The sequence below is a fragment of the Anarrhichthys ocellatus genome, unplaced genomic scaffold (assembly GCF_004355925.1).
Source record: "Anarrhichthys ocellatus isolate YVR2014 unplaced genomic scaffold, GSC_Weel_1.0 scaffold6, whole genome shotgun sequence".
Classification (NCBI taxonomy): Eukaryota; Metazoa; Chordata; class Actinopteri; order Perciformes; family Anarhichadidae; genus Anarrhichthys; species Anarrhichthys ocellatus.
This window is the reverse complement of record NW_022280036.1, coordinates 15,161,502-15,186,621: the sequence shown is the minus strand read 5'-3', so window position 1 is coordinate 15,186,621 and position 25,120 is coordinate 15,161,502. Positions and strand designations below refer to the sequence as shown.

General features: G+C 43.9%; 2 protein-coding genes across 2 annotated transcripts in view; one reads left to right on the top strand and one right to left on the bottom strand.

The window, feature by feature from the left end:
- The window catches only part of wtip (WT1 interacting protein), a 24,126-nt gene extending 13,484 nt beyond the window's left edge, over nt 1–10,642 (top strand). The window contains exons 3-8 of the mRNA XM_031846473.1: nt 2,287–2,354; nt 3,772–3,834; nt 4,132–4,262; nt 5,017–5,068; nt 5,258–5,326; nt 6,986–10,642. Of these exons, the coding sequence (XP_031702333.1) occupies nt 2,287–2,354; nt 3,772–3,834; nt 4,132–4,262; nt 5,017–5,068; nt 5,258–5,326; nt 6,986–7,138 (536 nt within the window). The 3' untranslated portion in view covers nt 7,139–10,642. The remainder of the gene's footprint in view (nt 1–2,286; nt 2,355–3,771; nt 3,835–4,131; nt 4,263–5,016; nt 5,069–5,257; nt 5,327–6,985) is intronic.
- A 6,107-nt stretch (nt 10,643–16,749) lies between these two features.
- On the bottom strand, nt 16,750–23,425 carry gpib (glucose-6-phosphate isomerase b). The gene is made up of 18 exons (XM_031846394.1): nt 23,250–23,425; nt 22,834–22,924; nt 22,433–22,501; nt 22,048–22,167; nt 21,872–21,955; nt 21,541–21,687; nt 21,105–21,176; nt 20,971–21,015; nt 20,822–20,875; nt 20,203–20,263; nt 19,806–19,849; nt 19,548–19,700; nt 19,227–19,356; nt 18,969–19,045; nt 18,337–18,465; nt 17,968–18,043; nt 17,611–17,677; nt 16,750–17,256 (listed from the first exon to the last, which is right to left on the bottom strand). The coding sequence occupies exons 1-18, from the start codon at nt 23,366–23,368 to the stop codon at nt 17,133–17,135; spliced, it is 1,662 nt and encodes a 553-aa protein (XP_031702254.1). The 5' UTR covers nt 23,369–23,425; the 3' UTR covers nt 16,750–17,132.
- Between the last annotated feature and the right edge of the window lie 1,695 nt (nt 23,426–25,120).

Below are 25,120 nucleotides of genomic sequence, written 5' to 3'. Positions count from 1 at the left end.
GAGAGAGAGAGAGAGAGAGAGAGAGAGAGAGAGAGAGCGAGCGAGCCCTCCCCCCTCCTTTGCTCGGCGGCGAGGAAGCGGGCAGAGAGTGGGTGTTGGAGAGGTGTGGGGGGTTGAATGGGACCAGCTAGTGACCTCAGACAGAAAGAATGTCCCCGCTTGCTCAGTCGGCCCGCTCCCCTAGCAGCGCTCCACACTCATCAGCGCTGGGGCCTTTGTGTTCACCTTCCAGACCCCAAAACTCCAGAGCAGAGGCCACAGACGAGCACACAGCAACATCTCGCAGCCCCCGCTGCTGCACTGTTCGCCGTAATCTCACTGTTCCTGCAAGTTTAGCCTCTCCCGACGTCTCGGCTTTGAAGACAGTGTCTCTCAGGAGTTGCTTCACATGGAGTTCTTCCTCTGTCCCGCTTTTCTCTTTGCCTACCAAAATGCTAATTGCTCCTCAGTCTCAAAGTCTTAAAAGTCTCACCTATTGTGTGGACAGCATTCCTCGGCTGCTGCAGCCATTTATGTGGGTGTTAATGTATTGCCGTGTCCCAGCATTGTGACACTGGGTTTGTGTGTGAAATACAGCGATTGCATAAATTTTCAGTGTTAAAAAGAGAGAAGGGGGGGGGCACGTCTTTCCCATGCCGGGACACCCATAAAATCAGCGGTGGCTCGGGACGACAATTAAATCTGACTAATCCAGCAGATTTATGAGATCTGTGCGCTTCGTCTGCCAGGCTCGGGTGAAGTCATCGCGCTGCCAGAGAGACACCGCTGCTGTTAAATGAATTTGAATGGGCGAGCTGTGAGGGGTGCATGGCAGGGGGCTGCAGAAGCCAGCCCCACAGCAGAATTTCCTTTTAGGTTGGATTCGGACTTGGATTCTGATGAATGAAGACTCACTAAGAGGAATTCAGCCCTCACACTCGGAACTTGGAAGCTCAGTATGCTGAACCTGGGCCCGCTGTGGCGTGGGCATGTTTCTGCGGACGTGTTTGCAAGGTGTAGGACTACTATTGATTGGATTCATGATATTTGAGACCAACAAAAGTGATGTTTCAAAGTAGCTTCATCAGCCTAACCAGCCGCCAATAGTAGCAGCATCTTGCATCTTGATGAATGACCAACACCTTTAATCAAAGTGATACATTTCAGTGTGCTATTCGATTAATCGTTTCGGCTCGATGCGTCTGTCAAAGTGAGGGACATCCTCCCTCCAGCCTGCTATTGTTGGTCTGTCTGTGAACGGCGCACAATGGCAGGCAAGGGAGGAGGACAGATTTTTGGGGGAGGTTTTGAAAGCAGTCTGCTGTATTGATTGTGTACGGCTTGTGAATGGAATCCTGTTACGATCAATGCTCGAAGTAATTAAACGGAGGCACAGGCAGGATGCCGATTACCTTCGGCCGGCCATCTGCTCTACACTGACCTTCTGTTGAGGTTGTAAAGTTGAGAGATGAAGGAAGAGGCATACAGTATAAAGGGTCTCCGAAATAGAGTCAAAATGTCATTCGGAGTGCTGTGTCTGACATAATCTATTCAGTTTACACCTCCCAGGGCGCTTTTTTTTCAACATTGTACACCATTTTGTTCGGTAAAAAGTTGTTGATGAAAGCGTAGGTAAAGTTAAGGTGAATAAAGTTTGTTAGCTTAGCCTTAGGCTGCTAACAGACAATAAGTTTGTCTGAGTTTATTCAAAAAAAGTATTTCTACCTTTGACTTCCGTCTCATAAGTGTCAATTCTGTTTTGTTGTTGTGGAACGGTTTCATTTTTGACAGAAGAGGTTGCAACATTCTGCTAATTCAGCTACGACAGCTTCTTCTTTTTTGGACTCTCCCGCTCTCCATCCCCTCCAAAATTGAGCGCTGTTAAGACTGCTTGCTATTGGTCAATGGAGCAAATCTACAGTTTAAAGTTCACCAAAGCTGAATGCAAAGCAAAACGTTAGCACTGATTTTGAAATGCTGGTGTGACTAGGATTTGGTGAGGATGGGCACTGGCTCTCATTCAGCGTTAGATGGGGTCAAGTCTGGGCTCTGTGCAGGCCAGTGGAGTTTATGGATCTGACTTTGTACATTATGGCATTGTCATGTTAAAATTTGGAAAGTTCAGTCTCCAACTGTTTTTTTATAATTGTATGGCGTGGGATTAAGATTTTCCAGCCCAAACTATAAAAAATATTCCCAAACCAAAGTGAATAAAAGGGTTTTCCCACCTCCTTTAAGCCGTATATCTGCAACAGCACATTGGCTAAACACAATATGTCGATTTCACTGTTTTTTCTTTGTTTTCAGGACGGAGGCTGCGAGGGAAAGCCTTCTACAACGTCAACGGGAAGGTCTACTGTGAGGAGGATTTCCTGGTAATTCACCTGTGTGTTCATGATTATTGATTGTGTTCTGTGATGATCAGCTGGTAGCACCGTGTCACGGCCTCATGGTTGGGCTGACAGCCTGCTGGGCGGAGCAGAGAGCGAGGGATTAGGATCTCAGGCTACATTTCTGCAGATCTCCAGAGGAAACGGACAAGGCAGCTGTAATTAGGAGTTCGGCACCACCCCTCCAATTCACACTAATTTCCCCAACATTTCCCCAAGGAGCTCAATTACCCCACGAGCTGCTCCTCAGCGCCTACAATTAAGAGAGGAGGGCGACAGCTGTAGCTCTCAGGCTCCTGGTCCATCTGCTTCTGGTTAACAGGGCAGACACGGAGCCTGCTTTCACGGAAACGTTGTAATGAGAAACGTTGTAATAAGTTTAATGTAGATGGACTCAAAGATCTCCAGTTTCTGGTCATTACGTTTTGTAGCTGTATGCGATGCTGTTATTAAGACCAAGGACAATAAAATGAGACAGGGAGTGAATTGCAAACATGGAGGAAGGTGCTTACAAAAGGTTCCTGTAACATAAATGTTGAAAACCGCTTTATCATCCAAACAACCTCACGCTCAACGCTGTCTGTACTTCCTGTTTATAGGCAGCTTCCCCTTCGAGTTTAACTTGCTAATCTGTTGGGGAAATACTAAAATTCCTGTCTTGCACTTTACAATCGCTGCCCGTCAGTGATGAACTGATGCTGGAGGTCAGTTGAGGCTAATCTCCCCCCCCCCCCCCCCGATACAGCTAAGACTTGACTAGTCTGGCTCGTCACCCCCGGGGGTGTCTCGAGGGTGGGAGGGAGGCCGTGGCAGATGGTAGATCTGGAGTTGAGATGTCAGGGCAGGGGGCAGCCTGCCCATCGCCACCTTCACCTGGTAGCCACTCCCCCGAGTCATCAGGTCATGACCCTGAGGGGGTTGTGAGATGCAGATGGTCTCCATCATTATCCTCCTGTGCTCTGGGTTTAAGGGAAAGGAGCTACTGATATTTTGTTTTCCTGTTAACACGCAGAAGGCCCTTCACACCCAGTTGTTCCAGTGGAGATGCTCACTGGCCAACAAAAACATGTCAATTCTCAAATGTGGATGGATTTAACTGTATGAATATAATGGAGGGCCTTGAGGAAAAACAGCAGTAAAAGGAAGATAACAAAAACCCATTCGGTGAGACGCCACCGGTCACAGCTATCTGGCGAACATGTCAGCTGAGAGACAAAAGGATTCTGAATAGAAATCCTTTTCATGTTCTCTTAAAGAGCGCAGCAGCACCCTCTATAGATGGGTCCTGGACTGAAACAAGTGCATGCATCAGGTGTGAAGCAGTCCGACCGATTGCATGGCCAACAGAAAATCCTCTAAAATGTACCGCTGAAGATAATACGCCCTGTGTCTTGTCTTTCAGTACTCTGGCTTCCAGCAGACGGCCGAGAAGTGTTTCGTGTGTGGTCACCTCATCATGGAGATGGTAGGAGCTTTATCTAACAGAGCACGTAAAGCATGAAAGAGTGAGCAGATGTATAATGATTTACATTTCCCCAGCAAAGTTACTACGGTATGGTGCAGACATAAAATCTCAACTTGGTAGATGAAACTTTTACATTTTCAGTCTCTCACAATCTTGGGCCTTATTTGCTACACAAAGCCCCGCTGGGTTAAGAAATATCTGTGATGGCAGCCCATCGTGTGTTACTTGGCCTCACTACCAAGTCTTACCGTTATCTCCTGCGTGTGTGTGTGTGTGTGTGTGTGTGTGTGTGTCTAGATCCTCCAGGCTCTGGGCAAGGCCTACCATCCTGGCTGTTTCCGCTGCGTGGTGTGTAAAGAGGGTCTAGATGGAGTGCCTTTCACCGTGGACGTTGAGAACAACATCTACTGTGTCAAAGACTACCACACGTAAGGAGAACAGCTCTCCGCTCTGCACGCTGACAAAATGAGATAACTGCATCACAGAATATCGCCTGAGATTTGCAAACAAGCACAAAAGGGAAAATTGTGAAATAGCAGTCACAAAATGTATGATTACCATGATGGCTGCACGATGTTTGTGCACTTTGTTCTATGGAGAACTTTATGCTTAAATATTTAATTTAATAATTTATTTAACAATAAACACATTGCTTGTATGGATGTGAATGGTAAAGCATGGTAAACAAGACGGGGTCCATGTTTCGAGACCGGTCGTGTGCGTTGCCAACATCGCACAGGCAGCAAACACTTAAGTCCACAGCCACGGAAGCAGCGAGGTGTGCCGTAAAGCTCAAGGAGCTGCAGGCCAACTTCACCCTGAGCCTTTTCAAGCCCATCTAGAGCCAGTTGCGGCAAGGACTAGCAGAGGTCCCAAAAGGGGATCCTTCCACACCGAGCGGCCGTCCCTGACCCGCTGAGTTGAATACCACAGGCGGACTGTGCAAACCCCACCCGTTGAGAAGTGTAAAGATATTCTGAGTACATTATGAAACCGTGGCGGGTCTACCCAGACTGTGGGTGATCAATGGGAAACACTAAATCCGTCAGGGAAAATGAGAACCGTGCTAGTTTTCCCTTTTTGTGTCAAGCAGAAAAACAATTGTAGACAATGAAGATTTGCACTACACAGAGACTGGAGACATTTTCAAGTCTGTAACTGTTGTTATCTCTTCCATGACAGGGTGTTTGCTCCCAAGTGTGCCTCCTGCAACCAGCCCATCCTCCCAGCCCAGGTAAGGGAGTTTGAACATATCTTGCATATCTGTTGGGTTTGTCATCTCTAAGTAATATACTGACCACATGACCAACACTGTCTACAAAGACACATGCTGGCGCTGCAGAGGTCAAACCTGAGACCTGCTGGTTATCTGACCATCACTTTAATGAGACACGAGAGTCTGACTGTGTGTTTGTCCCCGCAGGGCTCCGAGGAAACCATCCGGGTCGTTTCTATGGACAAGGACTATCATGTGGAGTGTTACCACTGTGAGGTGAGATGCTCCTCCTGCCTGCACTCTGTCCTCACACACACACACACACACACACACACACACACAGACACAGTCACGCACGGGGTATGAGTAAGAGCAGTCGACCATGCATGTGATTCGAGCAGCACTGTGTGTGATTCAACATGTTCAGGCTGTTGTGAAAGACGCAGAATACATTTACACACACAGTTCACACTGTTGAGCCACACACACCTGATGGTGCATGGACGCATTCACGTTCGCATCCACTCTGGCCCACAGACACAATGAACCTGGGTAACAATCGTGGGATGAGACCAGACTCCAGACACGTTTTATGGCGGCGAGCATGAATCACCGCTGCAGTCGCTCTGAATGAATGAGAGACACACACTGAAAAAAAACCCACACAGACGGATACCAACCCAAGCTTCCAGCTTAACATTGTGACTCATTGATGAAGCACATTCCAAAGCCCTTGAACTCAGCTGGGGACTTGTTGCTCAAGCCAGACTTGTGAAATCCCAGTCATCCCAGTCATCCCAGTCTGAACTCTGTCAGATGGTTTGCAGTTTGCAGTGTGACAGAATGATTTAGTGAAACAAGCGAATTTGATTCAGCATTTCTTTCTGATCTGTAAATACTGAATTCAGAAGGACGGATGAGGCAGATGTCTCTGACTGGCTGCCGTCCCCGCTTCGATCCGATCGTTATGTAAGCAGCGGGTAATGATTCAGAGGGGGACTCGTGGACAGAGGAAGGGCAAAGTCCAGAGCTGAATCATCCTGGAGATTGTACATTTATTACCTATTGGAAAGAAAAGATTTTCAGATTCTGTAACACCGGAGGTGCCTCCAAAAACAAATATTTTTCAAGGAAGCCACAGCAATACTGATTCCCACACGCGTTCAACTCATTTATAATACATGAATTTTCAGCTGCTTATCCAGAGTCTTGATAGCAGCAGAAGGGTTGAGGGTAAGATTATGTAACTCTCTCCGGCATGCTCAGGCTCAAACAATCATTCCTGTCTGATGTGTACAGAATGCCCCCCACAGGTTCAATGTTCAGTGTATTCATTCATAAATGTATGGAACCTGCTGTGTTCCTAAACATGTGTGCCAACACAGACATTAAAAGGAAATAAGCAAAGGCAAATACACAAGACGGCACACGCATGGGAGGAGAATCTGAATAAGTCTGAAGGGAACTACTTGAATCAGAGCTTTGCCTTCGGGCTCAGCACCCTCTCATGCTACGGTCCAGTAAAACAGCCGCATGACTGAAGTCACGCTGTCGATGCATCACTCGGTCCTCCACTACCAAGACCCAACAACTCACTCTCAGCGGTTACAGCAATCTTGTAAAAACTCGCCTATTGTGACGACGGTAAATGCGGCAACTCAGCAGACGTAAGCTTAAAGGAATTGTTCAGTGTTTCGGTATGAATGTTAATTCCCTCGCTCTCTGGCAGGTAAGCTCAGCACAAAGACTGTAAACGGAGAGAAACAGCTGGGAGAGATATGACAGTTATCAATCTCATCCAACTATAAGCATGTTTTCCAAAATACAAATTTATTCCCTTGAATAGATTTTGCATCAACAAAGCACACACACATTCAGTTGATTGTCGTCTTGGTGTTGATCATGTTTCTTCGTGTCTTTACGCCGCTCTCTTAGGACTGTGGTCTCCAGCTAAACGACGAGGAGGGCCACCGCTGTTATCCACTGGAAGGCCACCTGCTCTGCCACGGCTGCCACATCCACCGTCTCCAGTCGCAGGTCCCTGCCCACCTGCCCCCCAGCTACCCCCTCCATGTCACCGAGCTGTGAGGGGGAGGAGGGTGGGCAGCAACCGTAGCCCTGCCTCCCAGGTGATCCGAGACACCAGCAGCGGGGAAAGAAAGGGCCCGCACCCCCCTCCAGCAGCTCCAGGGAAGTCTCTGTGTGGCCATCCGAGCTACCGCCCCTGTCCTCAACTGGACGGCCAGGCCGTGGACTAACTCCCACCAGCTCCCACCACAAGCCCTGCTGTCACATGACGGGGCTGGGGAGGGGAGAAAAAAAAGGGGGTCCCCCTCCTCCTCCATCTGCGGTCCTTTCCTCCCCCTCCCCCTTCCCCTTGGGTGCCTAACCCTGAAAGCAAACGCTGCGGCTCACCCAGAGGCCCCCGTTGACGTCACACAGCCTGACCCCAACGCATTCATCAAAGAGAGGGGTTGTTTTGGACCGGAGGAGAGGACGCAAACTCGTCTCTCTCCATGCTTTCCCCCTCTCTTCCTTTCCATGTTTTCCATTCCTGCGCTCTGACTGAAGCGGGTCACCGCCGTGAATTCTGCAGCGCTGTCACGACTGAGAACTCCATTGACGTCGGCGTCAGGGAGGCCGGGGGAGCGAACGACTACATTCCCGGTGCTGGCTGGACGGGACAGTTCCCGGGGGGGGCATGCTGTGCCTTCAGAGCGGGCTCTCTCCGTGCAGCTTCTAACACTGAAATGGAGTCCTGCTAAAGGCTATGCAAAGCACACCCGGCATCACGAGACAGGGCTGTGAGAAAAAAAACGATTAGCTCATCGCTCGTCAACCTGCAGCAGCCCGAAATAACAGATGCACCGTAGCGCCACAAGAAAGAACCGACTGACATTCCACTTAGAAGTCTTAGACAAGACCTGGAGAGATTCACAAGCAGTGTCTTAATTAATGATTATATTGTGACGGAAAAAGAAAATTGTAGATGCACATAGAATGTCTTTTATATATGAATATATATTTTGCAACTGTTTTCCACACAAGATCATAGATGTAGATTCTCCTTTCTTTCTTTTTTTTCATTGCTGCACTCGCGATAGATTCAGAGGTGAAACGCAGTCTGAAGCCTCTGGAGATTCTGTGTCTGTTGTATCATTTCTCCTCCAGGACACGGAGCCTCTTCATGTCTGTCACTGGGTCACAGATCCACTGGCTTTGTAGGATCAAACAGTATTCGCCTTCAATTATTTATTTCCACTTTGAGTACCAAATTTGTTGTTCCTAAATCAGGTTTTTGGCTACAAATGTATTCCTTTTAAACTTTGCATATCCCCTCTTTCTACTGACTGTAGAGAGCTGTAATAGTCAGACATTTCTGCATACCTTAAATGTCACCGTCTTTGGTTAAAGCTCAGGTTAAACATTGCATTCATTGTGAATATAAGTTACTAAAAAGTACAAGTGAATTGAAAAATCATTGTTATAGATCTTGATCACCCTGTATGTTTGTATTACATTTGATGCCAGCACTCTCATGGCTGTAAATGAAGCAGTAATTGAAGTTCTATGTAATGCCATGTATTCTTCTTCTACCTAATTCCCACAAAATGTGAAAATGCATTTATGGACCTTATATGGACCTTTAGACTTTTCAGACCTTCTGTCAAGGGTGCCACTATTTTGCCAAGTTCTCACACTGAGCGCTAGGATTAAGATTTAAACCTAATCCTAAAATCTGAGCGTTTAGCTATAAATGGGTCTTTAAATGCTGAGATTTAGGGCCCTGTGATGCAACACTAAGAAACTCAGCGGTCATCGTAGAAACCAAATGCCAGCTCAGGACAGAGAAAACGCAAACTATGAAAATCCATTTAGGAACTCTGAATGGAAAAGATCCGGCTAAACATCTGTATGTTCAAAATATAACAGAAAGTGCTAGTAGCTTTCGGACAAATAGAAAACATGTGCCTCATCAGAGGGATAAAGATCTGGACTAAAACTAATTTCATCAATCATAAACTTATATTTAAAGTGTTCTGACACCTATCACTGTCTGCATGTGGCCCATCTGGTACTCAAAGAGGAATACAACTAATTGAATGGTTTATTTGCAAATTCCTTTTGCTCGACACTGTTTCCTGGAAAGCTTTCCAGACACTGTTTATTGTCATATGAGCACCGAGAGTGCAGTGTGTTACTGTGAGGAACCGCATGCCTTAAGACAGAACAAGTATGTTTGTGTGTCTCGCTCTGGTTTGCCGTGCAGTCTGCTGTTGTGTTGTGGGAGGACGTCTCTGAACACCCGGAGCTGCTGGTCCCACCCACGTTTTTCGGGAGTTCGCCCCATGTTTCCCTTGCTGGTTGTGTGCCTGTGTGTGTGTGTGTGTGTGTGTGTAAAACAAAAACACTTGAAACTCTGAGCTGTGGTAGTGCAGGAAAAAATAGTCCCAAGTCATCAAGTTGTTTTTTGGGGGGGATTGAGGAAACTTTGCGTCACCCTTGCGCCGAGCAAAAATCTGAGGTACATAAACACCAACTATGTGTGCTTATTTCAAATATCAGCATTGTGTGTGTGTGTGTGTGTGTGTACTAGTGGCAGGGCCATGGCACATGCACATCACTGTGTTTGCAGGGCAGCGCAGCAACCAACACAATGACCTGCTCTCTCTGTGAGTGAGGACTGCGTTATACCTCCCTCCAGATGTTTGTGTCTAATTCTTGGTGTGTGTTTGAACATCTGTCCAGCACCATGTTGGCGGTGTGTTCCAGTTGCTGATATGTCATCCTATGACCGTAGCAAACTCCACCAATCTGGTATTCCCGCAGTAAAACAATCGCCAAGCATTATATGCAAAACACTGGTTGTTCGTCATACTGCATTACTGTACAAGCAGGTCTGAATAAATACTACTGAATGTGTCAAAAACAGTGACTGAAGGTAGGGGTCACCACAAGCAGAAAGTGCTTTCTAATGTAACCCGATGTAATGAGATTCATTCCATGTAATAATGATTAGTGTTGTATATTTTGTAAAAGCAGAAACGAAAAGGACTGCGTATGTGAGACATTCCCAGTGTCATTTGATTAACCTCAATTTTGTGTGAGGGTTCTGGTCAAGTAATGTGTGCTATACTTGAAGAATGAGGCTCTTTTTCTTTTCTTTTTTTTGTTTACTTGTCTGCACATTATCAACCCCCATGACAAACTTAACAAGATCAGAGTGTATCCCCTTTAAAGAGAATTAATTCACCCTTTTAAAAAGTACTACTTGAGTTTCTATTGCATAGCACACAGCTAGTTACCCTGTACATAAAGAGGCTAGTTTTGTATTTTATTTTTCTGTCAAAATAATCACTTGCAAAGAGAAGACTTCTTCTTCTCCTACTGGTAGTTCCAACAAGCACATCTGTCACACATCTTTTGTATCTCTGAAGTGTTTTGATTACCTAGATGGTTCATAAAAAAGGAAACTAGATCTATTTATCTAAACATGAAAAGTCTAAAGTTATTTAATGTATTAAAAATCGGGACGTATCATTTAACCGTAGATGACATAATCTGCTTTTTCAATAAAGTGGTTTTGTAGCTAACTGCAAAAAGAAACGTCTGTTTTCTTCACTGTTATTTTGCTGTTTGTAGGTTGTTTTCGTGTCAATCTAGAGTTGTAGTTATTTTACCCTGTATGAAATCTGTCCCTGCATAATTACACCGTTATAAAATGCTGCTGACATGATACATCCTTTATGCATGGTTTTATTTTGGCACTCAACACTAAACAATTTCACTCTAAAACTCAGATTTCACATATTTGAGGTATGCAGAGGTAGTGAAGTAATTAGGAGTGTTGTATTTATTCAGCGATCTGTACATTAGCAGTAATAAGCATTTAAAAGTGAGACGGAGCCAAAGCGATCGTAAAATAAAGCCAAAGTCCAGAGGTACAGCAGGAACAACATGTGGAGACAAGTCAAGGACGGTTTGACCACATGTGCAGTGAGTGCTTTTCCCATGGCTGGCTGGTTTCTAAGTGCTTGGGATGAAGACGACAATCAGTTGGAGATCTCGCGCTGTTGTTAAAGGCATATCCCATCTCTTCTGCTCACTCTAACTGCACTCTTCTGTTTCTCTGTAGCTCTTAATGTCTTCCGCTGACACGTGTCTTCAATATGATCATCCGGGGGTCACTGGATTATGGTTGGATCACTCTGGCCATTCTCACTGTGCTCCTTTAACATGGCTCTAATGTTGCTGTTTTACAAATTACAATTAGACCAGTCAAGTCAAATGTGTTTATATGGCAGTTAACGTCTCAAAAGGCTTCACAGCACCCACATTCTGAGACAATAAATATAAACCTGTTAATTAATAACTACAATTATAACCTCAGACTGGAACAAAAACTCCAACAAAGCATCATTAGCCACACGTGTGCTCGGGCCAGTCGTGTTCACAGTTAGTCAAATACGGCTGTATAGTTACAGCCACACAAATACCGCACAGGCATGATAAGATAAGCTGATACTGTGGGGATGCTCATGGAATTTGTCAAGCTTTTCAGCTACAAAAGTACAAACCCCAAGTTAACCATGAAAGCTATTAAGTTACTTTACAATTACAATATAATTATTTTATATCATAAATCATTTGGCACTTATGCTGAATAAAGCCCGTGCTTCGAGGTGAAGAAGTGATCAGAATGAGTGAATATTTTTGGAGAAACCTTCAGATTTGTGCAACTGTAACTTACCTCGCAGTATTAAAGTTGTCTCCTTTAAACTGCCCTTTAGGTCTTATAACTTGAATAAAGCTGTTGAGATGAATGAGGAGACTGAACCTCTGTTGTGCTGTATTGTACAACATTCAGGCTAATTGTAGCATAAAGTAGGTTGATTACAGGAATTGTCCTAATGTGACGGTGTGAACCCTCAAACTCACTAGATCACATCCTTTGGTCCTTGTGTGACTAAGACAGGATGAAAAGAAACAATCTCAACAGAATAAAACGAAAGCAGCTTCAGACCGTCCTGGTGCTTTGTGGGCATGGTCATGACCAGCAGTGGCTTAAAGCCTCAGGTAGATTCTTCAGTCGGTCAACAATGAGGAGGACTGAGGAGCAGCGAAGAAAACATTTAATCTATTAACTCCTGCCAACATGCATGTTGGTGTTGGATTTAGACCATCAATAGACCTGTCTGTAGTATTTTAGGGCTGCCCTGCCCTACTCTGCCTTATTTTCACTCTCAGCAGATACAGAGACACATAAGCATACATTTGTAGTTGGGTTTCTGTTTTCTTGAAGATTGTAAGTCCAAAAATAACTCTCTCACTAGCTTTGCTTTAAGTCTCCACTAACTCCCACAAAACATCTTTACATGTAGCGGTGTCAAATATGTGCCCGGGGGCCGGTGTTGTCCACAGTCAGTAAAATACTGCTGTGCGTTTACATCCATGCAGCATTACATGGGGTGGACTCTCCCTCCGGGGACACTGCCGGGCACTCTGATGGTTTACACTAGTCATTTGAAGCACTGTTGATGTAAGACATGTTAATGATAGCATCTCTTAAAGTTCTAAACAATGCCCATATGTGAGGTGATGGGTTGTAAAGATACAGGAACAATGGCACTGGTTGCGCTGCCGTCATCTCACTGGAAATCCTGCAGGTGAGTGGATGAATTTCAGAAGAAGTGGAAGTCCTGCTTTTACTGCTGGCTTGCCAAACTACTGCTGCCTGGCTCAACCTTCAAGATCCTCTCATCCTCTCTTTTCAGTTATGGGAAATACTTAGAGACAGGCTCACAGATGACTATGTCTTTCAAAGGGAAAGGAAAGGGGAAGATGAGGGAAGAGGACCTTCACCGTGCACCTGCGCTGAGGAGAAAACTTGACAAAGAAAAAATCCAAAAATGCACACCCCCTTCACCCTATGAGTTTCACATTTCCATTACAGTTTAGAAGCCACCGATACACAGATAGTTGGAGATGCAGCTACATTTCGTGTGGGTGTACATAAAAGCGGTCTGTCCTCTGACTAGGCTCTCCTGTTAGCTAAACAGTGGTGTTCAGTGTGAGGAGCTCTCTGGTGTTGGTTGTCAGCTCCATGAGATGGGGCACAAAGCGCCCTTTATGTGTGCGAGGGTTCCACCCTGTTACTCAGGGAGCTGTGTGTGTGTGTGTGTGTGAGTGTGTGTGTGTGTGTGTGTGTGTGTGTGTGTGTGTGTGTGTGCAGAGGTAGCAGAGCCCCAGGGGGGCCGCTGTGAGGTGAGCTCTGTTACCACCGCACAAAAGAACACCTTCCCTCCGGAGCACACGGGTTCCTCTGCTGCCAGGAAATGGAGGGAAAATATGCTCGCCGCAGGATTACCTCATACACTCCGCAATCTTTGGTTACTGACATTTTGTCCAATTCCTGTAACAAAAGAAAATTCAGCCTCCTGTTTTCTACTCTTGTCTGTTTCTTCACTCGTTAAACAGCAGAGTTGTTATAGTATTCCAGCATGTCTTCAATTCAAAGTGTGCTCTCAATCACAGAAAGATACATCATAAGAGTGATTCTGAGTTTCAGTTAATGAAAGCTATCACACTTGATGCTCTGAACCCGTTCTGTCAGCCCTCTCCTGTAAAATGCCTGAAATAAGGTGATGTGTTTTATGTGTCTACAGAAGTGTAGCCTGAGAATATTCAGAGTCCCTAGCAGAGAATAAAACCTCACTTCACAAATCACTTATTTTAGATATTTCAAACACACTTGAGGTAATCAGTGTATTCCTGATGATGTCATCAGGGTTATCTTGGTGTCCTTTGAGATTTATTTATCAGAAAGTCTGCATTACAAACTGGAGGTGTGAAGTTTGAAAGTCATTTATCAGCCATAGAGGGTCTAATGAATTATGCTATTGAGGTGCAATGTGGGAAATGTAGGATCAATCATTTTTTAAAACTTGACCCCAGAGATCCTTTTTTACAGAATACATTGTGATCGTATTGTACATGCCGGCTCACTGTCACTCTCACTTGAACACTTGAATAGAGCTCGTTATTAGTCATAAGGTCATAAGGTCTGCTGTGAGAAAGGCCATATATAGATGACACAAATGGTCCATTTTTGTTGTCAAAAGCAACAGTGCATTGGTGATTCAGAAGCCTGAATAACTTTCATTTATGATGTGCTGAGTCACTTCCATGAAACAACCCCAAAACACTGTGAAGGTTAAAATAATTGTTACCTCTACTGCTGGCAACAAAAACAGCCGCGCTCGCTTGGCACAAAATGTGTTATTTCAACCAAAAACAGCTTTGGACTAAAAAATGCGAGATATCGACTGTCACTGTGAACATCAGACCAACAGAGGCAGAAATCAGCATGGGAGTATTTCTTTTTTTTCTGAAATCTCTCACATTGTGATGCTGAATAAGAGCCAGATGTTGGTGTGTATATAAGTATTTTTGAGGATTCAGGAGAGGCAGTGAAGACAAGAAATCTTACAACGGGTGCACAGTATTCCAGTAAGCCGACACAGATAACCAGATAACTGACCTAGAGGCGTCCCATGAGGATAAAACACGTCCAGCTGTCCGGTAGTTTGGCAGAGATGAAACATGAAAAGAAACCTCTGACTGCTCTTTGAGGTCAGAGTCATCTCAATGAAATTATTCAGATATAGAGCATGCAAATGTTTCCTTGTGAATTTTTTTATTATGTTGCATAAAAATATTTTTAAAAAATGTTTGGCAGAGGGGGTGAGAGATGCACTGCTTCATTTTTCTCTTCACCAGATGGTCACATAGACGTGCAATAACATGGGAACTATGATAATAGATTATAGACTTTGTTGTATTTGTAATTGTAAGGGGGTTTGGCATGTTATGTTTTCCATGTGGACCCAAACAACAATGCATTTGAAGATGGATGCAGCTAATGGGGATCTGAAAAAAAACTTATTGTGGGCATGGAGCCAGAGCAACAAGGGGTCAGCTGGAGACCCTGCAGCCACATGGGACTGCTGCTGTCTTCTTATGCTGCAGCATGATGAGCTCTGCCCACGTACTTAAGTTAATCTTTATATAACTCCAGTAGTCGTGGGAAAAATGAAGCTGGGCTTGACTCGATGGATATTTAGTTTTTAGTTTTTTTGCAGAGTTTCTATGTCACTGCTGTCAATGGTAGCCTCAGGCTACAGACAGGGAACATCCACCATGCACTGGGTTTGATATCAGGACATGTAGTGTGATTGTGTTCTTTGTTGGGTGGGGCGGGGGGGGCATAATGGTTGGCCCTAAGGAATATGTGTCCCTTCAAGGTTCCTGGGTGGGGCGGATGGTCATGCACATTAAAAGCATTCCAGTGAAGTTCATGCGAGCATTAAATCTGGCTGCAGACCTGCAGGCTGCTCTTCTCCACTGAGGCCGAGCTTCCGAGCTTGTTTACATGCAGGGATGCTGACCCTCTGACTGCTTCCAGCGCTGCGGCTCGTGATGAATACAAATGATACAATTGCCTCTCGGACGATGTTCAGAAGAATCTCAAACTCTGCTCCAGCCATTCGTCTAGCAACGCCATGAACTTGGGACAGCACAGTCGAAAGTGGCAGGGGGTGACGTCGCCATGGCAACCACCGCACTGGGGCATGTTGGGACCCTGCCGGGGGGGGGGGGCAGCTCTTTAACAGGCCGGAGAGAGAGAAAAAAATGACTGACAGGGCCAACCAATAAAGCATGAAGTGGAATGTGAGGGTATGCAGCGCCATTGTTGAGCAAACATCTCAGGAACGCACACACAACCTTTTTCACGCTTTCCTGCTGCTGTTTGATTCTCTGCTCTCTGATGAACTAAGCTTGGGCCTGAGCACTGATTTCCTCATGTTGACTTGCTTGTTTCAACCTACTGCACCTGCCTTAATTAAAGTGGAAGAGACCCAGCAGTGGGTTGAAGTTAATATCAGTAGCTGTACGTGTGTATCCATGCCTCAGATGACAGTCCTCTGTGGATGAGTTTCACTTAGAAATGTGGCAATATTTGCAAAACAACTTCTCTGGAATAATAAGTTTGTTTTGTGTCAACTAATAATTTGCAGCAACCTAAAAATGACACGGAGGAGGGCTCTCTATCCTCAGTCAAACTCCCTTTCTTCTGTATCCTGTTTCAGAGCCAGAGATTTAAAAAAAAGAGATTTGAAGTAAAGTATTGTTGCCTGGCAACAGCATTGAAAACCCAGCAGTGTCTGACGGTCTAGGATTTTTATACTTTCTGTTTGTCCTCATACAGCACTGTGAGTATGAGGAGAACACAACATAGTGAAGTATAACCACAAGGCACTTTGTGTAGTGCCTTGTGGTTAACAGCATCACACGATGTTTTGTGACTCGTACATTTATTATATGTGGTTTGATGTTTCTTGGAGAAATTCCCCAGCGAGCAAATTAAATTCACCTATTTTTTATGTAGTGCCAGTGAGGACTGTCTTACAGTCCTTATGCTGTTTAGTCCAGCTGTTTGTTTTTCTCTCTAGATGGATGCTGTGGTGTCTGGGGATTTAAGGGAGGAACAGTGCAGATGGATTGACATTTGACCCTTTGTTCCACTAAATAAATGGTAGATTACTGGGTGGTTGATTTGCTCTCAGTAATATAATCTGGCACTCTGATGCCATCTAGTGACGTGTTGCATACACAGACTCATGAGGTTGAGGGAACGCTTGATTTTTCTTTTTTTATTGCAGCACATTATCACTGTGTTCTGCACACAGGAAGACGACAAACAGCTGCAGTGTTTGTGTACATGTGATATCTACATTAGACCAGGTGACACTGAAACTAACATTGTGTAAAGATATTAGTCCAGAAACTACATTTCTTGTGACAGTGGAGAGGCAGTGAGAGCACACTTCACAACTCCAATACAAAAAAGCTTTTTCCCCTCACAGTGGTGAACAACCTAACATAGAAAAGACAGGACTGTAGACAGTGACCATATTCATAATGAGAGTAAAAACATACAGAACGCTTCAGCTCAACTCTGCGTGGGAGTGACCAGCTGCCTCATGAGCTAGTTGGATGGATAATGATGTGGGGTCTCAAATCAGGCAAAGTTGTTCTTGAGGAAGTTGATGAGTCCGTTGGTGGAGGAGTCGTGGGAGTGGACCTCTGCGGTGTCCTTGAGCTCGGCCTCGATCTTCTTGCAGAGCTGTTTGCCCAGTTCGACTCTAATAATGCGGCGGGGAAGGAGGACACAAACAGAAGAGAGAGACGATGGGTTCAGGGATCAATCACAAACAGACAGCCCGATAACACTGTGAGGTCTTGAATCCCTTTGTTATCATATATCCCAATTTCTTGAATACCATCAATCTGAAGGCATACACAGTCAAAATCATTAACTTCTAACGAACTTCTTTAAAATGATCATAGTGCACATTTTCTGACAGTGTCTCATATCTATTCTGTATTCGTTTGTTTTAACTCTTCATTAAAGCAACATGATGCGCGTGCCGAGTGAAATATTCAAACCCAAGACTCCATGTTTTTATGTGTGCAGTATGTTGTAAAAAGTGTCTCACCCCCACTGGTCAAAGCTGTTGATCTCCCACATGACACCCTGAATGAAGATCTTGTGCTCATACATTGCTGTAAAACAAGACAGAATAATCATAACCACATCAACAAAAAATGACTACAGATTAGTGGCTGTGTTTTTAATTCAAAGGTATTACAGAGGAGACACAACGGAGTCGTACATGACATAATATAATAAACTACAGTAAAATAAATAGTAAGCCTAACAGTGTCTGTCAACATACATTTAGATATGAGCCTTGAGCTAAAAGAGATCCAAAAAACGACCTGTAATTTCACTCAAGGCTTCCTTACAGTATCATCATTGGCTGTAGGTCACGAGAAACATTGTTTGCTCTCACCTATAAGTGCTCCAAGTGTGTACGGGCTCAGTTTCTTGAAGATGATTGAGCTGGTTGGCCTGTTTCCTTGGAATACCTGCATTAAACATGGAGAAACATTTCATAATACAGACCACAACATGCATGCCATAACTACAAATGCTCTCAATTAAGTTTTTGATAGCCATGTTCACTCATGGTCACTGGGGGGCACTGCCTCTTATGCTTCCTCACTCTATCCTAGTAGCACTTCATCACGTCAAGCGTGATTCCTTTTGTGCGAGTAACATGAGATGACTGCCTCTTGTCAAATTTTGGCTTAAGTTTGTTGCCATTGTTGCGAGAGTTCATTCTCTGTAGTCAGTCAGTTTTTTTCTTGATTTGACTCACTTTGTGTGGCAGGATTTTCTCCAGAGCCTCTCCACTCAGGCCGCTGGCCTCCAGCTCCTTCTTGGCCTCCTCTGTGGTCTTACCCTTCATCAGAGCTTCTGTCTGGGCCAGGAAGTTAGCCAGCAGGATCTACAGCCACACATAACACACATAACACACCTTCAGTTACAGTAAAGTACACTCAGTGTATGTTTTACAGCGAGTGATATACAGTCAGTACTGCTAGCCAGTATATGTTGACATAGTGCCTTTCATAGCTGTAGCAAATTGATTGCTAGAATCCAGGTAATTAACACAACTGCACACCACTGCAGAGGTAGCTCTTTCACAGTGTTGACCTCAAAATACCAAAGACATAAGTGCGATTATCTAAGGAATGTGAAAAACTACATCTTAAATTCATACTGTGAATAAACAAAGCTGTCAAATGAAACGCTTGCACTATCTTAGCATCAACAAATGCATGATTACACACACTTCCCTCCAACAAGGAAACAAAAATCCTCATTTCACTTTATCAAAGAAGGTAAGGAACTTCAACATATCAGCATACATACGCTTGACCACACTACTGGTCTCTACCCTTTCAACGGGTTGCTTTGGATGAACAATTCTTCTCACACAAGTGATACCTTGTGGTGCAGGTTGTCTCTGATGGGATGTTGAGACTGAGCTGGGATCAGGAAGTCACAAGGCACCATACGTGTTCCTGAGTTGGACACAGTTGGCCTGCATTAGTGACACAGCACGGCATGAGGCTAACCAACTAGCAATACTACCAGTAAAGGGATAAGGACGACAGAATACTTGGTAGGTGAAATCTCGATCCTTTGAGTGACTGAATCCTCTAAATGTTGCTGTGGTTGAATGGCAATCTTTGGGGATGTTACCTTGATGGATGAGCTGGTAGAAGGCATGCTGTCCATTGGTTCCTGGCTCTCCCCACACTATTGGCCCAGTATGGTAGTTTACACGCTCTCCATGTTTAGTGATGTACTTTCCATTTGACTCCATGTCACCCTACAGATAACAGATATTCATCAAAACTGTCACATGCATTAAATTCTCTCTGATGGGTGCAGACTATTGACACAGACATAGTGTTGTTCTGTCAGACTGTGCTAATATCAGCATGCAAAATCTCCTTTTAGATAACTTATTCAACAATATGAAATAGTACTTGAGCGTCCTGCGGCATTGTGGGGGCAGACCTGTTGGAAGTAGGCAGTGAAGCGGTGCATGTACTGGTCGTAGGGCAGCATGGCGTGGGTCTCTGCGTGGAAGAAGTTGATGTACCAGATGCCCAGCAGAGCCAGCAGGACGGGAGCGTTCTTCTCCAGAGGAGCGGTGCGGAAGTGGTTGTCCTGCAGGAGAGGAAGGGAGGCGAATGTACATCCGTGTGTTCTTTATCTTTCTACTCCAGGAAGGCCCGTATGAATAGTTTTTCTAGGTGGAGGAGAAGTACCTACCATCCAATGAGCTCCTGAGAGAAGCTTTTCATAGTTGTCGTAGCCTGAGGAGGAGAGGAGATGTGCCAGAATTGTTTACTGACTGAATAAACTATTGATTCAACTGTTGTACTGATTGTTTTATTCTGATTCTTGTATTTTCAGTGTGTCTCTCCACCAATATTAGCATGCAACGTCCTGTTATATACTAAAGCAGCTGTGTAAAGATTTAGCCATGCTAGCAATGTTGTTCTTGGAATGGAAATGTTGGTCAGTAAGACAGTCCACCACCAAAGGGATTGACAATATATGTTCTACAGACATTTTTGTCTCCCTCATAATACAACTGGGAGGTGGCAAAGTCAGAGAATTTTTTTTACGTAAAAAATGCAAAGAAATGTGTTTTCACTGTTCATACCAATGTGCAGGGCAATGGCCATTCCAATTGCTGACCACAAGGAGAAACGACCGCCAACCCACTGAAAGAAAAAAGAAAATACTGAATTTCTTATAAAAAAAACTCCTTTGCAAAATGTGGGGTTTTAATGAAAGAGAAACAAGCTTTGCACACAACAGAAGGTGCTAGTAACTGCAAGAGGAACATCAATGTAACCTGTTTTTGTTCGATGTTAATAAGCAATAACATGAGCAGCACAGTTCACTGTGCACTTCATCTTGTTGCCTTTGATCACTTGCAAAGGTCCTGTCCCGTTGGTCAAGTTTTCTTTCTCTCTCCTGGGGACAGATCATACTGTATACTCAGTAAAGTGCAAAACACTGGCAGACATTTTTTCTGTTATAAAGGGCGTATTGTAGCTGACAACTAAATTCAGCTCCCTGACCTTTGACGCAACCCAGCCTTTACAGTGACCTCTGCAAGAGAGAAGGTCACTACCAATAATAACTGAGTCTGAAGAGAGACGCTTCTGATTACCCAGCAGCTGCTGAACAGAGCGTCTGTCCCACCTACTTCACAGGTCAAAAGCCTATTTATAGCTACGACCCCCGTCCCAGTCTGTGGATAAAAGAGCACTCACATCCCAGAACTCAAACATGTTCTCTGTGTCAATGCCGAAGTCCTTCACTTTGGGCTGAGGGGGAGACACAGAAAAAAGCAGGACCGTTAGACCAGATGTCTGGACAGAGAGAGAAGGCTGTATCTGTACATTTATGTTTTGTGACTCACTCCGTTTGTGGAAAGGGCCACAAAGTGCTTGGCAACGGCAGTTTTCTGTCAAAACACAGAGAGGATGTGATTGAGGGATATCAGTTGGCCAACTAACAAAATGCTGCTGCAGTCTGAGGCCGCTGCGTACTCACATCTTTGGCTTGTTCAAGGAACCACGCTTTCGCTGACTCAGCGTTGGTTATGGTCTCTTGGGTGGTGAATGTCTATAAATGTAGAATTAGATCGACAAAATGCAAATATAACCATGGATTAATATATGATGCAACTAACCTAATGGTATAGATCTGCTTGAGGAACTCAAGAGTTTTTGTACAAAATCACACCAGAAAATTAAGGTGTCTTATTGTCTGCGTTTAAGATATTTACAACCAAATATGAAGTAAAACATTTTCCCTGATTGGATGTTTTTTGAAGTAACTTTTAGCTGTGCCTGGGTGGAAAAGGTAAAACTGGTCAGTCCTCATAAGATTATTGTATAAAATGATTGTGTAAACATGAGTATGAATTAGAAGGCATTTTTATTCTGATTTGAGATGCAAAAAAAACAAAACGGTGTAAACCGGATACCTTGGATGCGATGATGAAGAGAGTTGTCTCAGCATTCAGCTGTGCCAGCGTTTTGGTGATGTGCGTTCCATCAATATTTGACACAAACCACACACGCGGTCCACCCTTCGAGTAAGGTTTCAGGGCCTCGGTCACCATCAGGGGTCCCTGCAAGCCAAACCAATTCAAGTACAGATTCAGATCAGGTAAGACTGCGGCTGTACTGGGAAGCTCACAGGAGGTGAGGCATGTGACTGGAAAAAGATTGAGCAGTAAAAGCTTTTAATCATGAGATGGCTCATTGATATTTTGCAACAATATGCATCAAAATCTCTCCAGAAATTTCACTCACGAGGTCAGATCCTCCGATGCCGACATTGACGATATCGGTGATGGCCTTTCCGCTGAAGCCCTTCCACTCACCGCTGCGAACTCTCTGCAACGGAAAACTCACACTGTGAAATCTGTAAACTCCAGTGCAACAAAGCTCTGTGACGTTGCATCTCTCCGTTGGTGCATTTCACTCACGTGACAGAAGCCCTTCATCTTCTCGAGAACTTTGTTGACGTCTGGCATCACGTCCTTGCCGTCGACCATGATGGGAGTGTTGGAGCGGTTCCTCAGAGCCACATGGAGCACAGCGCGGCCCTTCATATCCACAGCACCAGGGCAAAAGACACACACAGACACACACATAACACTCAGTACTGTTGGCTGCTTGTACTGTTGGTGCTCAAGTAGTTAAAGAATATTCAATGTTCATCTTTAAACAAGCAAAAAACATAGTTCAGGAGTTATTGTGTCACATGGTGTAAATGCTGCGGCAGTGGCTGTTTCACTTCCTCGGGATAAATGTCAAGAGGTGAACACTGCCTTGAGCCAAGTCACAGACACGAATGACAGCAATGAGCACCTCAGTGAAGTTGATCTTCTCCCCAGCGAACATCTTCTCTCTGGCAGCTTCAATGCCTCTCGACTTGGCCTGAAATAGACAATAAATGTTAGTTCTTCACAGAAGCAGCCAGGTGTCCAAAATGTGATGAAATGGTAGCCTTTATTGTGGGTATGATTCAAATTGATGACCAGTCCCTCCAGTCAATACATTCAACATGTGCACATAAAAAGACATATTTTGGTATAACATTTAGAGGAAGCCTATATCAGATGAATGGACCCCCACACGCAGCTTGCTGCAAAGACTGATGGGATTTGACTCCTCACAGCTGCCCGTATCAGCTCTTGAGACGAAGCTATTACGCCATTCTACTTTGGCATTTAAAAAGCAGCAGATGATTGAGATAGAGATTAATTTACCAGATCAACCAACATCTTCATGACGTCATCAGTGACGAGATTCTTGGAGTAATCCAGAAGAATGTCTCCATCCTCAGTTTTCATTTGTAGGCTGTCCAAACACGAAGAGACATCAGCCACCGAAACAACAAAGATTGTGACATTTCCTGACTGAACACAAATATAATATCCAGACAAAAGGTGTGATTCCATGATCGAGTGGTGGTTTGACGTCCGGGTTTCAGCATTATTTCATGAAGCTGCACGGTTGCATAGCAGGAGGAGTGCATCAGAGCATTATTATGCGAACGTGACGACCAACAGACACACTAATAATATAGCTCATTGACATACAAACATAAATATCTACATCCGGTTCAGTGATGCTGTGCATACTGCATTTTTACACAATAAAATACTCTGGATAGGATGCATACTTGAGCTTGTTGAATCTCTCCTTGTCAGCCTCAAACATATGCCTGATGTTGAGGTTCAGGGCGTGGGCTGTGTACCAGTCCTGCAGCTTTTGGAAGTTGGGGTCCTGTGTGAGTCCCATGATGTCCAGAGAGGCTTCCTGTGCTCCGCTGTGTTCAACAAACCTGGCTGAGTGGGACCGAGCAGGTCACAGGGAAAGCTTTTTGAAGGGCGTCCAGGCCCGATCCACTCATGCCCCTCCTACAAGAGACACACTATATGCAGGGCTTGTGCATGTCACACCTCCGCACTGGCCTGCACGTTTACAGGGCATGTTGATAGGGGAGTGTTATCGGTGCAGCAACTCAGTGGCACGTAGTTCGTCAGACGGCACTGACAGTACTACTGTTCATTCTACTAATGCACTCATTGTAAATCCCACACAAATACACACAGTAGCTGTATATATTAAAAGTAGTAATTGCACAGAACATTATCACTGCATTACAGATGACAGTGTCTCAAAGTTGCTAACGAATGAATGATATATACAGAAACATGAATTTGAATAAAAGTCAACCCTAAAGACCCCAATGAGGCACAATAGTTAACAAACAGTAATAAATCATCACTTATTTAAAAAAAAACATACATGGGCACATTTAAAGTAATTAATTTATATATTTACATATTTATGATTTAAGGAACAGAAGATTGAAACCCTCCCTCATTTTCTATCTTCAAATTGAAGCTATTCATTCATTTATTTCAATATGAATGAGCCCTTTTTTAATGTCTTTGCAATGATAAACCATTTAGTGACTGTCATAATGGTCGGACACACAAAAAGGAAGAAGAAACATATGCATTAGATATCTACGTTAGCCTAAATAAGCTTTTAAACCATACAAATGAAACCCAGACAAAAATAATTCTTAAATGCAGCAGCAATTTGTGGACCTCAACGCCCCCAAGCGACCGTTTTATAAAAGCACGGAGTGCAGGGTGTAATGCTCTTCATCAAACGTTAGAGGGTGAGAAAGGCTTAGAATCTCACGAGAACCAATCATTCTTTTTTAGGCATAGTCAGAGTGGTTAATCAAAACAAGAAAAGACAATGGTTTAAGTAATTTCCTCAAATTGTAAAGAAATCCCTTGAATGTCATTATGTCAAAATGTATATTTAAAGAAATGTTGCTCATGGAGGCGACTAATATATTTCAGAAAGATTTACAATGAGAGAAAAAGTAGAATTTGAAATAAAATTATAATTCCACATCACCAGCATGACGAGCAAAATCCAGCAGATAGTGTCTGATGCATATTGCATAGTGGACTACATCACTGAAATATGAAAAGTGGAAGACTTTTAATGACTCGTAATAATATTTGGTGACCCATTTTCTATTTCAGAGTCTTTGTCATTTTTTGGAGAGTAGCTTTTGTTCCTTTGGGGATAAAAAGTGTGAATAATTCTGAAAACCATTTTATATTGTTTGGATTTGTGTGTGTTGCTGCAGCTATAACCGTTTTACTTTCAAAATAAAGTGGGAGACAATATCAAACGAAAAACGATGAAAAGAAAATCATCAGGGGTCGATTAGTACACGGATCGTTTGGATGATCAATGAATTTACAATTAGAGGGACAAACACCCAGCAATCGTGCCATTTATTGTATGTAAGCCTGTTAAATTGGTAAGTATATATAATAATATGGAAAATAATATTTAAAATAAAATGACACAACTTAAAATACAAATACAAGTTAATTAAAACCAGGTTTATAAACCCAACAAATTTAGGCTGGGGATTTCACTAAAAAAACGTTTTGTTTACGAGACATGTTTGTCGGTTTTATTGTGAAGCTTTCACCGGAAGTGTTAGTTTTTATT

Excerpts from the sequence above, each read along its gene's own strand:
- gpib (XM_031846394.1), bottom strand. The coding sequence starts at position 23,368 with ATGGGACTCACACAGGACCCCAACTTCCAAAAGCTGCAGGACTGGTAC. Across the intron at positions 19,701-19,805 it reads TCTCAGGAGCTCATTGGATG|GACAACCACTTCCGCACCGC; the intron begins GTAGGTACTTCT and ends CCTCTCCTGCAG. Across the intron at positions 19,357-19,547 it reads TCACTGCCTACTTCCAACAG|GGTGACATGGAGTCAAATGG; the intron begins GTCTGCCCCCAC and ends TGTTATCTGTAG.